The 14,338-nt window shown below is 44.6% G+C and overlaps 1 protein-coding gene and 1 long non-coding RNA gene across 6 annotated transcripts in view; one reads left to right on the top strand and one right to left on the bottom strand.

Annotated features, from left to right (window-relative positions):
* The first annotated feature begins 996 nt into the window (after window positions 1–996).
* The window catches only part of LOC131103953 (uncharacterized), a 31,784-nt gene continuing 18,442 nt past the window's right edge, over window positions 997–14,338 (top strand). Inside the window, exons 1-2 of the long non-coding RNA XR_009119717.2 lie at window positions 997–1,171; window positions 11,144–11,280. This is a non-coding gene — a long non-coding RNA (uncharacterized LOC131103953). The remainder of the gene's footprint in view (window positions 1,172–11,143; window positions 11,281–14,338) is intronic.
* The window catches only part of zeb2b (zinc finger E-box binding homeobox 2b), a 70,038-nt gene continuing 57,909 nt past the window's right edge, over window positions 2,210–14,338 (bottom strand). For 3 of the 5 annotated variants that reach the window (XM_058050524.2, XM_058050523.2, XM_058050525.2), the window contains exons 6-10: window positions 13,367–13,581; window positions 10,100–10,208; window positions 8,000–10,008; window positions 4,194–4,374; window positions 2,210–3,438 (exon numbers count right to left, since the gene is read on the bottom strand). In XM_058050524.2, the coding sequence (XP_057906507.2) occupies window positions 2,867–3,438; window positions 4,194–4,374; window positions 8,000–10,008; window positions 10,100–10,208; window positions 13,367–13,581 (3,086 nt within the window). In that variant the 3' untranslated portion in view covers window positions 2,210–2,866. The remainder of the gene's footprint in view (window positions 3,439–4,193; window positions 4,375–7,999; window positions 10,009–10,099; window positions 10,209–13,366; window positions 13,582–14,338) is intronic. The other 2 variants (XM_058050526.2, XM_058050527.2) reach the window with 1 other exon arrangement.

The raw sequence follows: 14,338 nt of genomic DNA, 5'->3' as shown, positions 1-14,338 counted from the left end.
CAGAACGACAGAACCACTTGACAGTGACGCTTCGGAATCTGCTTATGAATTTCTGTCTTTCTCGCAGGAAGTCAGCGCGCCTCAGACTTACGGCCACCTACGACTTTACGTGCGAGCGTCCATCCTTTCCGCTAATATGATCAAATTCAACAGCTAATCATTCGGGACCCCGCCCACCTTTCATCTGCGAGATGGTCAGCAAAATGATCGAGTGGAGGGGCGATCGATGCAAAATGCAAAGCTTGTTCCGTGTTGGGCGTCGCTCAACCGTTTGGCGCTTTCATGTTAAAGAGACATCAAGGAACAAAGATCCTCTATTTGCAAATATAGAACCATCATTTCCTCCTGATGGTGGAACAAATCTTTGTATGTTTAGCATCAAAAGCGCTTTATGAATAGATAATGTCCAAGAAAATACATGACTAAAATATGATTTTTTTTTTGTATCTTAATTTTTTATTTAAGGAAGGCATTACACAAAATATTTTTGAGCCCAAACAAGTTTTAGGATATTTTTTCCGACACGAATGTTGGCATCTGTAAATTATATGTAATAACAATGGTCAAATTATTAGTTTTTTTTAACAGATTAATTTAAAAAAAAAAATAATTAAACACAATTATATTTATTGGTATGTATTAACAGCTCAAAATAAACAAAAAATTAAAATCAAGATTAAAGATACCATAGGTCTGAAGGTAGCAAAACTAACCCAGTTATTGTGAGTAATCAGGGTTGCGTTCACAGATACTACGTCATTTAAGAGGCGTTCTATCAGCCTGTTGTTCTTATTTCTCTTTCTGTTTATTTAGACCATACCAGTGCACATAGTAATGACTTGTAATGTTTTGATTATCGGAGCTCCGAGTGTCCCTGAACGCACTTGGAGAACCAGCTCGAGCCCCAGTGCGAGCGGATTGTTTGAGAGCTGGTGGCACAAACAGGTATATATCGGATTATAACGTTATAAAAAAGTTCTTTAATAGCAGTAAAATCACAATTTAACAGTGTTTTAAGTGATCAAGAAGAGTGATGTAACTTGTTAAGAATATTTACGTATTGTTCTCTATTTGGACTACACATTCAGGAGTGTCCCTGAATGCACCTCACAACCAGGAAGTGTTGCTGTCAGGACGAACGGACTGAAGACGTGTTTATGTTTATGTTCCGGTAAGAATGAAGTCATAAAATAGTACAGTGATAAAAGAGTGAAATTATTTAATAGTGTCAGACTGTGTGTGGCTGTGAGGGGGGTGCTTTATACTGGGACGCCGTTTGACGTCATAACAGAGGCGTGGCTTGTCATGATGCGTTCAGATGCAAACAAAAATGTAACGTAATTAATGGATGATGGATGGATGGAGTGTCATGCCACAAAACAAAGAGGACGCGGTAAGGGTTTGGTATTTTGTAATTTGGCTACTTTTATTCGAGCAGGGTCATTTTCAAGAGAAATTACAAATCAAGAATTCAATAATACTTTTACAAAGACATTTCAGGAAAGATTCTTCTTCAGTCATGATATCATACATAGTATTTAACAGTCCCTCTTCATTTTTTAGCTTAAAAAAAAGGAAAGAAAGATGAAGAAAGTGGAATTTTTTTTCAGTCGAAAATACAGTGTTTTCACAATTGTATAAAAGTTCCCAAATTTGAAATTTTCCATTATGTGGAAAATAGAGGAAATAAAATAAAATAAAATTAAACTTCGCATTTCACAATGTTTCAAAACACAATAAATGCTCTCTTACGTAAAATTTGCCCTATGATCGACACATGTTCCTTTTTACTAAAATATATCTATATATTGAAGACCTATAGTACTGTACACAACAGTATGAAATAAATAAAATTAGGAAATATAAAATGGGCCACATAAATAATCTTTTTTTTCCAACCTACAAATAAAATGAATGCAATTTGTTGTATTCCAAAAAAAAAAAAAAAAGAAAAGAAGAGGTTTGGTGTAACACTGACAAATAAACATTGCACAACATAATGTAAACTAAGTAACTGCTGCCTAAGGTCTTAATACTGACACGGGTGCTGCAGAGAACAACGGTAAACCATCCCATAATACTGAAGCTGGTGAAAAAAAAAAAAAAAAAAAAAAAAAGTAACCTTCCTTGACACAATACGAGGGTGGCACTTGCAGAGAACACACAGGTTAAAAGGTTTGCATATAAGGCTTCTTTTTTTGAAAAAAAAAAAAAAAAAAAAAAAACACCTCACAAAGGCTTCATCCTTCATTTACGCCCCCCCTCCCGTAAAGCATCCATAAAGTCCAGAACCCAAATTTTCCCTTAAGGAGGTGCCACGAGCTGGTCCTCTTGCTCTGACCCACATCCTTCACAGTCTTAATGATTGGAGGCCTGACACAGTGTGGCTGCGGGTGGCGGAACCAAAAGTGGGTGACGACAAACACCGACGACTTGAAAGGGGGCGCGGGCGCCACTGCTCTTGTTCCGACACCATATAAATATATACATAGGCAATACTTTTTCTTTTTTTTTTTTCCTTCATGATTATAGAAGCGGAGTGCAATTTGTACAAGTCACCGTTTGTGCTATAAATACTATGGAACACGGTCAGGGGGGGGAGGTTAGCACCACACGCATGTTTAGGCCATAGGACTGTACATTTTTCCAAATGTATTAATTCTTTGTTGGGTTTGCATAATGCAGCTCCTGTCACAAACCTCTCCCCCCTCCCCCCCCCCACCGTCACCGCCGCTTCATTGATTTAGCGGTCAAAGCTTCCCGGAAGCTTCAGGCACGTGCACGCACACGGTTTAAAATGTCACGTCTTAAACCGAGCAGGTAAGAATACTGAAGTGGACGAAAAACGTCAAACGTGGGAAGCTGACTACATGGCGTCCTCCATGGCGTCCTCGTGATCCGATTTGGTTTCCATTTTGCCATCCAGCGAGCTATCGTCCATCGAGTGCTCTCCGTTGTCCTCTTCATCCCTCAACGTGTCCGGGTCCGTGTCCATGCTCTTGCTTTCCTCCTCCTCCTCCTCAAACTCATCCTCCCTGCGTCCCATCTTGGCGTACGTTTCATCCACTTCCTTACGTCCCTCTATGATGCCTCCGTTGACGCCGTCATGCCGCAATATAGCCTCGCGCTCCGCTAACTCGGGATAGCCCTGAGGTGTGATGCCCTGCAAGTACGCCCGGCTCATCAGTAGCTCCGTGGGCTCCAAGTGGCCCTTCTCGCGGGCCTCCCTCTCGGCCGCCTCGCGCTCCTCCGCCTCACGCTTGCAATACGAGTAGCGGTGGTTCATGTGCTGCGAGTAGGAACCCGAGTGCGAGAACCTTTTGCCGCACTTATCGCACTGGTAGGGTTTCTCGCCCGAGTGAAGGCGCGAGTGCTCGATGAGATGGTGCTTGTGTTTGAAGGCCTTCTTGCAGATCTGGCACTGGTGCGGCCGTTTGCCTGTGGACACACAAAAACGAAGAGCGGGGAACGTGAGTGGTCCGTCATGGCTGGGACGCCGTAACAAATCACACAGGCAAAGAAATGATGCAATGGATTGGATGGCGTGGAGGAAAATGACATCAAATCCGACATTATTCCAATTGCGAGGAGAAAGTACCGGAAGCTCCCTCCTGCGGACCAAACAAAGGAACTCATCGGTGCGTCGCACAAAGGAGTAAACAAATGTCAGCTCAGCAGGAGTGGGGGCCGGCTTATCTCCAAATATGATTCAAGTTCATGTTTCGCGGTTTTGTTTCTTAAACTTTGCCAACGTATTCGCCACGTGAGGAGAAACTGGCTCCTTATCTCCAGTTCGACCACTTCCCTTCTGAACACAGCATGAAAGTGTCCTGAGCGAGTCGCCCCCCGCCCCCCTTGGCTCGCGATATCATCTCAAATGAACCTCATCAAAGAGGATCTTTGCATTGTCGCAATAATCAAAAATAATCGTTATCATTAGAGGTATCGGCGCTCTGACGCCATCTACGGCCAATAACGGCGCGCTTAGATCTGCCTGTACTCATTGGGTGTGTCTTTCGAGATAACGACACAACTTTGTCCACCCTGTTGATGAAGAAGCAAGTTACAAGAGGTACAACAGAAAGGAGGAAAAGGAGGGGACACGTTCAAAGATTCACTGAGGATTTTCAATACAAACATTGACAAAAGGAAATATAATGGGGTTGGAAATAAGGGTCTAGAACAGTATATACCTGTGTGTTCATATTTGTGTCTGAGAAGGGAACTGCTCTTCTGGAATGTTTTGTCGCACAAGTCACACGCGTACATACCACTTTCAGTCTTCTTAATCTTCTTCCGCGACAGACAGGAGTCGGGGTCTGTCATGTCGTCCAGCCCTGACATGTAATCGGCTGTGGCGTCGAGTAGGTCACCCTTATCAACGAGAAACAACAGAGAAGACAAAGGGGACAAAAAAAAAACACAATGAGTTTGGGAGGGATTCGGGATGAATACAAATCCAAAATGTGCATCCAAACGCATTCAACCGGGATTCAGTTTGAAGACTGAAACCTCGGTTAAGGCCGAGACGTAGTCCATAGACTGTACTGATGTGTGGTCGAGTAGGTCGCCCTTATCAGCGAGAAACAAAAAAGAAGACAAAGCGGACAAAAAAACAACCACGATGCGTTTGGGAGGGATTCGGGATGAATACAAATCCAAAATGTGCATCCAAACACATTCGACCGGGATTCAGTTTGAAGACTGAAACCTCGGTTAAGGCCGAGACGTAGTCCGTAGACTGTACTGATGTGTGGACGAGTAGGTCACCCTTATCAATGAGAAACAACAAAGCAGATAAAGGGGACAAAAAACAACCACGATGAGTTTGGGAAGGATTCGGGACAAATTCAAATCCAAAATGTGCAGCCCGACGCATTCGACCGGGATTCAGTTTGAAGACTGAAGCCTCGGTTAAGGCCGAGACGTAGTCCTTAGACTGTACTGATGTGTGGTCGAGTAGGTCGCCCTTATCAATGAGAAACAACAAAGCAGATAAAGGGGACAAAAAACAACCACGATGAGTTTGGGAGGGATTCGGGATGAATACAAATCCAAAATGTGCATTCAAACGCATTCAACCGGGATTCAGTTTGAAGACTGAAACCTCGGTTAAAGCCGAGACGTAGTCCTTAGACTGTACTGATGTGTGGTCGAGTAGGTCGCCCTTATCAACGAGAAACAAAAAAGAAGACAAAGCGGACAAAAAAACAACCACGATGAGTTTGGGAGGGATTCGGGATGAATACAAGTCCAAAATGTGCAGCCCGACGCATTCGACCGGGATTCAGTTTGAAGACTGAAACCTCGGTTAAAGCCGAGACGTAGTCCTTAGACTGTACTGATGTGTGGTCGAGTAGGTCGCCCTTATCAACGAGAAACAACAAAGAAGACAAAGGGGACAAAAAAACTACCACGATGAGTTTGGGAAGGATTCGGGACAAATTCAAATCCAAAATGTGCAGCCCGACGCATTCGACCGGGATTCAGTTTGAAGACTGAAACCTCGGTTAAGGCCGAGACATAGTCCGTAGACTGTACTGATGTGTGGTCGAGTAGGTCGCTCTTATCAACGAGAAACAAAAAAGAAGACAAAGCGGACAAAAAAACAACCACAATGAGTTTGGGAGGGATTCGGGACGAATACAAATCCAAAATTTTCAGCCCGACGCATTCGACCGGAATTCAGTTTGAAGACTGAAACCTTGGTTAAGGCCGAGACGTAGTCCGAAGACTGTACGGATGTGAGGACTCGGCTATGCGAAGTGGTTTCGGAGATGCGAGCGGTAGGGCTGTTGTCCGGTAACTTTAGGGTTCAAATCCCGCCTCTGATGTTGAGTCTTCTGCCTTTTGTAGGGCCGCGTGATTCATTGAAAAATAACCAAAACCGACGTTTAGAGCTTCTTAGCATCCGTTATTTTGGTCAGCGTTATTCTGGTCGTGTAGTTACCCGACCTTGTCTCTTTTGGCATCTAATGTTTTTCCGCTGCTGGTCGTCAGTGTAGGACGCCATGACAGGACACTTAAATAACACAAAGCATTGTGGGAAATTTTGTGTTTCATGGAACTATGAATGCTCAGATGACTGCGAACTGGAGTCCGGCTAGTGTTTTTTTGCTTTAAAACCAACATTTAAATAAAACACTGCTTGGGTCCATTATTTTCCATTACATAACGTCCTTGTTAGCGGCCAGTTAGCATGCTAATACATAGAAACCGGAATCGTAAGTCAGCTCCGTACTTGTCGATGATGTCATCAACAGCTGACTGAAACATACCATGTTCTACTCACTGGAATCTTGACCTTGTTTTTCTTGAATTGATAATATATAATTAAAGTAGGAGTTGAAAGTAATATGTGCAATTTGTTCGGAATAAAGGGGGTAATATTCTGGTGAATAAGAATCCAAACATGATTATCTCCTTCCATAAAAAAACATTTATGTGGCCTGATGCTGTAACTTATATGGCGTATTGTTACCCGTCTCCGTCGCGTCAGTAGCAGTGGCGTGCCTTTAAAAGTCTCTTTTACGATGAAGACAAGTGCGGTGTGTGAATCGATGGAGAACAATGTTGCGGCGTGTGAGGAACATTCTGCCACAGCGATCGCAATCACGGTGTGTGACGTGTTTCTTTAATGAACGCGACAATGCCAGGACGTTTTTAGACGGGACCACCGCTATCACTATGCAATCAATTTCAATTAAACGCCTGTAGCTGTATTTTTAAAATCTAATTTAATAACTTAGAATAGGAACATTATTAATACTTTTTTTCATCAAAATGGTTCACTCTATGTTAAACAGCCCTCAGCATTCAGTGGTAATGAACATGGGGCTGGTGCATTATTAAACTGCACTTGGAAGATTATCTGGCTGTAAAACGCCACCGAGGAGTGCTGGGATAGCGTGGGGAGCTCTAGGGTAGGCCTTTGTCATTTTTACATAGGCAAACATTCTGGAACATCTGCTGTTTGATATCTGGTTTGTTTATCACGTAGATTATTGTAATTTAATAAAGTTGATGAGTTAACATTGCGTACGGAGGTAGAATATAAGCAGGAAAGAGATTCCATACAACTCAAAATGATTTGTTTGTTAAACCTCTCAAAAATCACTAGCTGGCATATGCTACCAAAAAACAAAAAGTACCGTATTTTCTGGACTATAAGTCGCACCAGGCCAAAAATGCATAATTATAAGTATAAGTCACAGACGTCCTTTTGGAAGGCAAGTTCTAACAATACAAGATTAGAGAACATCAACAGTTTTATCATAAGTTATCATAAGTATCACATGTTGCTCTGGAGTATAAGTCGCAGGAACCGCCAACCGATGAAAGAAAGTGTGACTTATAGTCCGGAAAATACGGTATATGTTTTTCACAATTACTAATTAAACTGCTTAAAAATTGTCGTGAATTAGGTAGAAAAAAACATACATAAGTCGCACTGGAATATAAGTCGTGTTTTTTGCGGGTAATTTATTTTGCAAACTACTTGACCAAAACAGACATTACGTCCTCTTGGAAGGCAAGTTCTAACAATAAAAGAATAGAGAACAGGCTGAATAGGTGTAAGATATGCTAAAAAATAAACATGAACACAAAAGATTTTATCATATATAAGTCGCTCTGGAGTATAAGTGGCAGGAACCGCCAACCTATGAAAAAAAATGTGAAATACGGTATATGTTTTTCACAATTATTCATTAAACTGCTTAAAAATTGTCGTGAATTTTGGTTCGGCTCCAATAAAATATCATTAGCTGAACATAACTAGCGTGTGTTCCTGTGTTACGTTGGCGTAAAAAAGCAGGAAAATCCTTTTAGTACGGTCAAATGTTTATGCTAGAACTAATCAATGTGTCTTTATTTCAAAATTCTAGAACATCAAGCCAAGCTTGAGGAATTGTAGCTTAAACCAACCTGGACCGTTCACATGCATCACCTGCATGGTCAGAGCAGACAAAGTAGTCCACATCACAAGTGGCATATTTACCTGGAAACCCGGTTTCCGCTGGTATTTTCTCCGCTGCTGCATCTCAGCAAAGGTAGCGGCGCCAGCCGCGTACGTGTAGGCCATGTGTGGTAGGAAACTCATCTGATCCATGCCGGGATAGGGCCTGAGTCCTGGAATGCTGGCCTGCATCGGCGGCATGAACGTGGCTGGTGGGAAAGCGCTCTGAGGGGGAAGTGATGTGTACAACGGTTTAGCGGCAAAGGGGTTGATGCCAAAGAGGGGGCTAGTGCTTTTCTCCATGTTGCCGTTGTTGGCGGAGGCGGAAAACTCCTTCTTGAGATAGGCGAGGTTAAGGGGCTCTTCGAAGTGCTCGCGTGGTGACGGGACGCTGCTGGGCTCGATAGTAACGCTGTTTACTTTGGGTCGGCTCTTCACGGTCAGTGCGTGTTTGGGTTCCTTGATGAGTCGCGGAAGAGAAAGATCCAGCGGCTCGGCCTGCAGGTCCTCGGACGCCAGGCTGTTCGGGGTGTACGAACTACTGTGCGAATGTTTGGACGATGTGGACGACAGGTTCAGCGGCGATGGCGTGTTGCTCCGGGAATGGTCCAACTTGTCACCAACGGCTTTGGCGGAGCCAAACTGGTGGTTTTTGAAATGTCTGAGGGAGTTGTCACAGTTGTTGTTGAGTTGGAGTTCGGCCGCCGCCGGGGACGCCGTGCAGTCGCTCGGTTTGATTAGAGACACGGGCGATCGGGACGCCAGTTGATCTTTGCGGGGACTGTGGTGGTTACTTGTTCCGACAACCATTTCCGTGCCGTTCTTGTGCTCCAGGGGCGGAGTTCTGTCGCTGCCGTATTGGAACATCTTACGCTGATCAAACCATTCTTTCACAAATTCCTGAGGAAGGCCAACTGCGATGGAGATCTTGAGCAGTTCCTCCGAGTTGGGCTCCATATTCATGGCGAAATACGCCTTCAACACAGACATGTGGTCCCTGTAGGGGTGTAGGGGTCCCGTCAGTCCCTTCTCAGTCAACATGGAAGAAGCCAGAAGGGCGTTCTTTTCCATGAATATTCCCGGTTTGTTGGGCATCAGGTTTTCAGTGGGCTGGAGCACAGCTTTGATCTCCTCGTTCATTTTGCACAAATAGCGCTCGTGCTGATGGAGCGGGATCGGACCCGGGAAGGTTTCTTTGCAGTACTGACATGCGTACGGCGTGAACATGTTGTTTTCTGTAGCCTTGTCCTCCACGACGCCATCCAGCATGTGATTGGATTTTTCCCGTTTGATATTGCTAATCTGTCTCTTCGAGTCTGTGGTCAAGCTCTGGAGACAGGCTTTGGCTTCGTTGACCTTCTCTAGCGTGTAGTCGATAATGCTTTTGGTGGCGCCGTTGTGATTGACGAGCGGAAGACTGACCTGAGGCCCACCTGGCGACGTCAGGCCCTGTTTTTGCTCCTCCACTTGCGAGCCCAGTTCCTTCATGTAGGCTGTGAGCCTGGACAGCTCCTCTGGCTTGCAGTCCATTTTCTGCCGACATACAGTGTTGTCCACAATCTGCAGGACCTTCTGAACCTCACTCAGGTTGTTTACCAGTGAGCCCGGGTAGCCGAGGAGCTGCGACTCCAGCCCGGGCATTCCTAAGTGCTGCAGTGGGCTCTGGGCTGTGGAGTTGTGGTGACCCCCGAGGGGACTGTCCCCCCTCACGACACCGTTCATGAAAGGCCCGGGAGCACCAAATCCGTGTGAGGCCATCATCAGCTTGTAGTCGTTGAAGTCCACCGGCTCCGTCTTGATGCTCAAGTGGTTGTTGTGGTCGGAGAGACCGAGTGGTTTGCCGTTTTCCAGCTTTTGTCGCAGCTGAGTGATGGCGGTGTTTGTGGGGGAGGAGGAGGCGGAGGTGGGGGAGGAGCCTGTCTTCATGTTGCCGCGCATCCTGCCGTTGACGGCGATGAGGCCGATGCACTTCTTGCTGCTGATATGCGAACTGTAGGATCCGGAGTGCGAGAAACGCTTTTTGCAGTTGGGGCATTCGTAGGGTTTTTCACCTTGAATGGAAAACCGATACAAAAAACATTAGGTACGGCTAACGGCTACACGATTGAACGGTATCTTACATGCGTGTCACTTGCCACTCACCACTGTGGATGCGGAGGTGTTCCTTAAGGTGGTGCTTGTACTTGAAGGCCTTACCGCACTCAGTGCACTTGAACTTGCGGTTGCCGGCCGCTTGGTTCAGCAGTTGGTGCTGCGGAATGAAGAAGGAGACGTTCTCTGTTAAAAGTTTGCGGACACCTCACGTTTAGCGCAAACCGCTCTACTGAGGGGCGAGCAACACGGAAACTTTTTCACGTCAAAACAGGAAAAAGTCGAAAACTCGACGACCGAACCACGGAATATATCTGAATATTTGGACGGACATGACTCATCACATTTGACATTCTTCTGATACTCTCCAAAATGAATCATAGTCGTAATTATTCAATTCATCATAAGTCTAGAGGGCTGCACGGCGATTGTGTGGTTAGCGCGCAGACCTCACAGCTAGGAGACCAGGGTTCAATTCCACCCACGGCCATCTCTGTGTGGAGTTTGCATGTTTTCTCCGGGTACTCCGGTTTCCTCCCACATTCCAAAAACATGCTAGGTTAATTAGCGACTCCAAATGTGAGTGTGAATGGTTGTTTGTCTATATGTGCTCTGTGATTGGTTGGCGACCAGTCCAGGGTGTACTCCGCCTCTCGCCCAAAGACAGGTATAGGCTCCAGCACCCCTGTGACCCTCGTGAGGAAAAGCGGTCGAAAATGAATGAATGAATCATAAGTTTGGATGAGCTTGGAAACCGGAAGACCACAGACTAACATTCGTTCATGTTTGTTTACACTGACACACATCGGTTTTCCTTGTGTTTTCACCCTGTGATCCGTTCCCGTATGGATGCAACTATTTACTAATTCAGCACAGTGTGGACGTGACTTTTTTTCAACGTGCCAAAAAAAATATATTTCTATATTATATGGACTAAAATAGTCTTTGGAGTTTGCCATCCCGGAATATGTAATCTTTGTGTAGCGCATTTCCATTCATGAAATGACTGACCGGATGTCATTTTCATTCATTTGACTGTAATAAGTGTCGTGTCAGCTTGTGTTATGCTTAATACTTGTGTTTTTTTTTTTTCAGTTTTGCAACGCCGAATTGTCTTGTGGGACAGCCAGCATATGAGCGTCTAATTAGCAATTCTAACAATCCTCGGCACCCAGCAACGAGGCTGTGTAAACCCGCTCATCACTGGTGAAAACATTCACTCTGAGTGGGAGGTGAGTAACATTTTTTTCCCCCCCCGGCTCAGTCAAGAGAAAATCCACCCGACATCCCCCCCCTTGACCGGCGCAGCTCTGACAAATGCCGGGGTGTGTGCATTCCTGGGGAGACAGATGGTGGCGCACAGCACACTACGAGGAATTGTTCAAACAGCCCCAACCTTCAAAGATCAAGCGGGGAGAGTCGGGGGGCCCCCACCAAGCGCCGGAGAGGGACCCCGCCACTCGTATGTTGCTGAGTTGCATAAACAAACAGCAACAGCTGCTTCTGTGCCTCCGCCCCCCCTTGCACTTCCTCCTCCCCTCTTCTCCCCCTGAGGACCTCTGCCCGCTAAAGTTTAGCCTCACTGCTAATAAGACACTCTAGGCCCTTAATTGTGAATGGCAGCAGCAAAATGCTTCATCTCACCTTCATGCACTGACGGCATGAATGCCGCCGCCTTATGGGCGGGACCCGGCAGGATGTTTGCATATGTATAAGCTCTAATTAGTCATATTCCAGCTAATTGCTTAAAAGGAGGAGGAGCATTAAGGCTTGTAAACATACGAGAGCACATGTTTACCAATGGGTACATTATTCTTTATGCTAATGGCCGCCGTCCCGCCTCGCCTCGCCTCGCGAGCGTGGTGATAACGGAGAACACACCGCCAAGGAAGCCGACTGCGGCCGCGCTACAGCTGATTTACAAGTTAACATAAGTAGTGGAGCAGAAGGAGCCGCGATGCTTGAACGGGACTCGCCGGCCATTAAGCGAGGGAGCGGAGGTAGCATCGTAATATGGGGATTGGGACGGTGGCGCACTCGTCGGGCCCATCTGCTCCCGTTTACACCCAGCTGGTAGATCAGGTGAGAGTGCTCGTTGACGACATCGAATCCAGCCCGGGGCTTTCGTCCGGTCTCATGAGACAATTGCACACACGGCATGACGCGGATTTATTATTATATTATTTTTTCCTCTTTTTACCTGCATAAAGAGGTCACGTTTTTAGTATTATTGCATTTATTTTGATAAGTCAACAGTGATTTTGGGTGATACATGTCTCCTTCATATACGATTTTTTTTTTTTTACTGAGTTAAAGATTTCCCATTTGTCAAATCCAGGTGGAACTGAGATTGCATAACACACACAAAAATAATATTTAATTGAAATAAATAAATATATATCTTGTAAATATATAATATTATAATATATACGTATATATATATGTCGGATTTAAAACTCATATAAATATTTTTCACATTTTGGGGAAAAATAAGATCCTAACTAATTTGTTGTCAAACTAAGTTCCACCTGCACTTGATAAACAAATATTTAATTGAAATAAATAAATAAATATCTTTTGTGAATATATAATATTATAATATATACGTAAATATATATATATGTCGGATTTAAAACTCATCTGATATGTAGGGAAATATGTAAATATTTTTCACATTTTGGGAAAAGTATGATTCAAACTAAGTTCCACCTGCACTTGATAAATGAGACATCCTCTTTAACAGACTCAGAAAATTATTTCTTCTCATCAGGTCAAGCAGTAATTTGTTAAATTTACATTGCATCCAAAAATGCATGCTACTTTACACGCTTTTAGCTATTTACATCCTGCATTGCAGCGTTTGATTCCAGAACGATTCAAACTACAATCATGCCTCAAATGTGCCGAAACAAACGACACATCTTGATATTAAATGTCCATGTATTTCACCTCTATGGGATGTGTGTGTGTGTGTGTGTGTGTGTAAGCTGCAGCAACCCGTCTGCAACCCGACCAGAAAAACATTAAAGACCAGAAGTGAAGTTAAGCATCTGAAAAAAAAAAAAAAATGTCCAAATTGGAAATTAACACAATCAGTGGATCATGGAAACGAGCCTGCAAAATGATATCAAGGAGGGGCCATCAAAAAACCATTTAAGGCCTCAATTAAAGTTATTACTATTAAAAGAGCTGCATCTTCAAAATGCTATGAAAAATTAATAATGATTGCCAATCAAAAAAAAAAAAAGATTTGTCTTAGAGATGAGACATGTGTGTGTGTGGATGGAGGCGGGAGAAGAAGAAGAGGAAATAGATCACCTGATCCCTTGCAGGCTTGTGCGTGGCCATATGTCGCTCGAGCTGAGTGCGGTACGCGAACGTGTAGTTGCACAAGGGGCAGGCGAAGTTCTCCTCGTTCTTCTCATGGCGGTACTTGATGTGCTCCTTCAGCGATGTCAAGCGCTTGTAGCCCCGGTCGCAATAGGGGCAGGTCAACAGTTGGGCGAAGGCATCTGGCGTTCCAGGTGGCAGGTCTGTATGGGTGACGGCGGGGAGGAGGGGGCGAGGGTTTGAAAGGGAAGGGAAAGCGGGCCAAAAGGTCAGCAAATCAATGGCAGCTAATGGGCGGCCTGCCCAGATTGGTATGGGAGATATCTGTGCAATCTGCTGCACACACACACACACACACACACATGCTGTATACACACACACAGCATGATGGGAACTTCCTCACTGCCGTCACTTTTTCAAACCTTTGCCAATGATATGTTTGCCATGTCTGCAGCATGACCCCCCCTCCTCACTAACCCCTCCGTGTCTCCGCCTGCTGGGACCTTCAGAGGTGCGCTATCTGGTTTCTGCCCAGCTGTTGCTTAAGACGCTAGGTAAATACTGTGGCATCCGGCGAATCTGTGAGACCAACAGCTGCCCGCTCACGTCAGGCGAGAGGGCGGCCAGACTCTCATGCTGCTGTTTTTTTTTTCGACGCAACACGTGATGGGAGGCAGGGTGCCCAAATGCCATCTTTTTTTTTTTTACATAAAAAAAACAAACAAAAAAAACCTTAAACTGTATTATAGAAAGCAGGAAGTGAACAAATGTAACAGTTACTGATTGTAAAAGTACCAAATGGAGGGGTTCTAATTCCTTAGAAGCTTATGATACTTCGGTACGAGGTGCATAATTAAAAAAAAAAATAAAATCGTAAACTGTATTATGGAAAGCAGGAAGTGAACAAATGTAACAGCTTTGCTTCTTCCTAATCCTTTTGGACATGTGGAACTGGTAACT

This window comes from Doryrhamphus excisus, linkage group LG15 (assembly GCF_037039965.1).
Source record: "Doryrhamphus excisus strain RoL-2023G ecotype Guam linkage group LG15, RoL_Dexc_Guam_v1.1, whole genome shotgun sequence".
In the NCBI taxonomy this organism is placed as follows: domain Eukaryota; kingdom Metazoa; phylum Chordata; class Actinopteri; order Syngnathiformes; family Syngnathidae; genus Doryrhamphus; species Doryrhamphus excisus.
The sequence above is the reverse complement of the archived record's forward strand: the minus strand, read 5'-3'. Positions and strand labels throughout refer to the sequence as shown.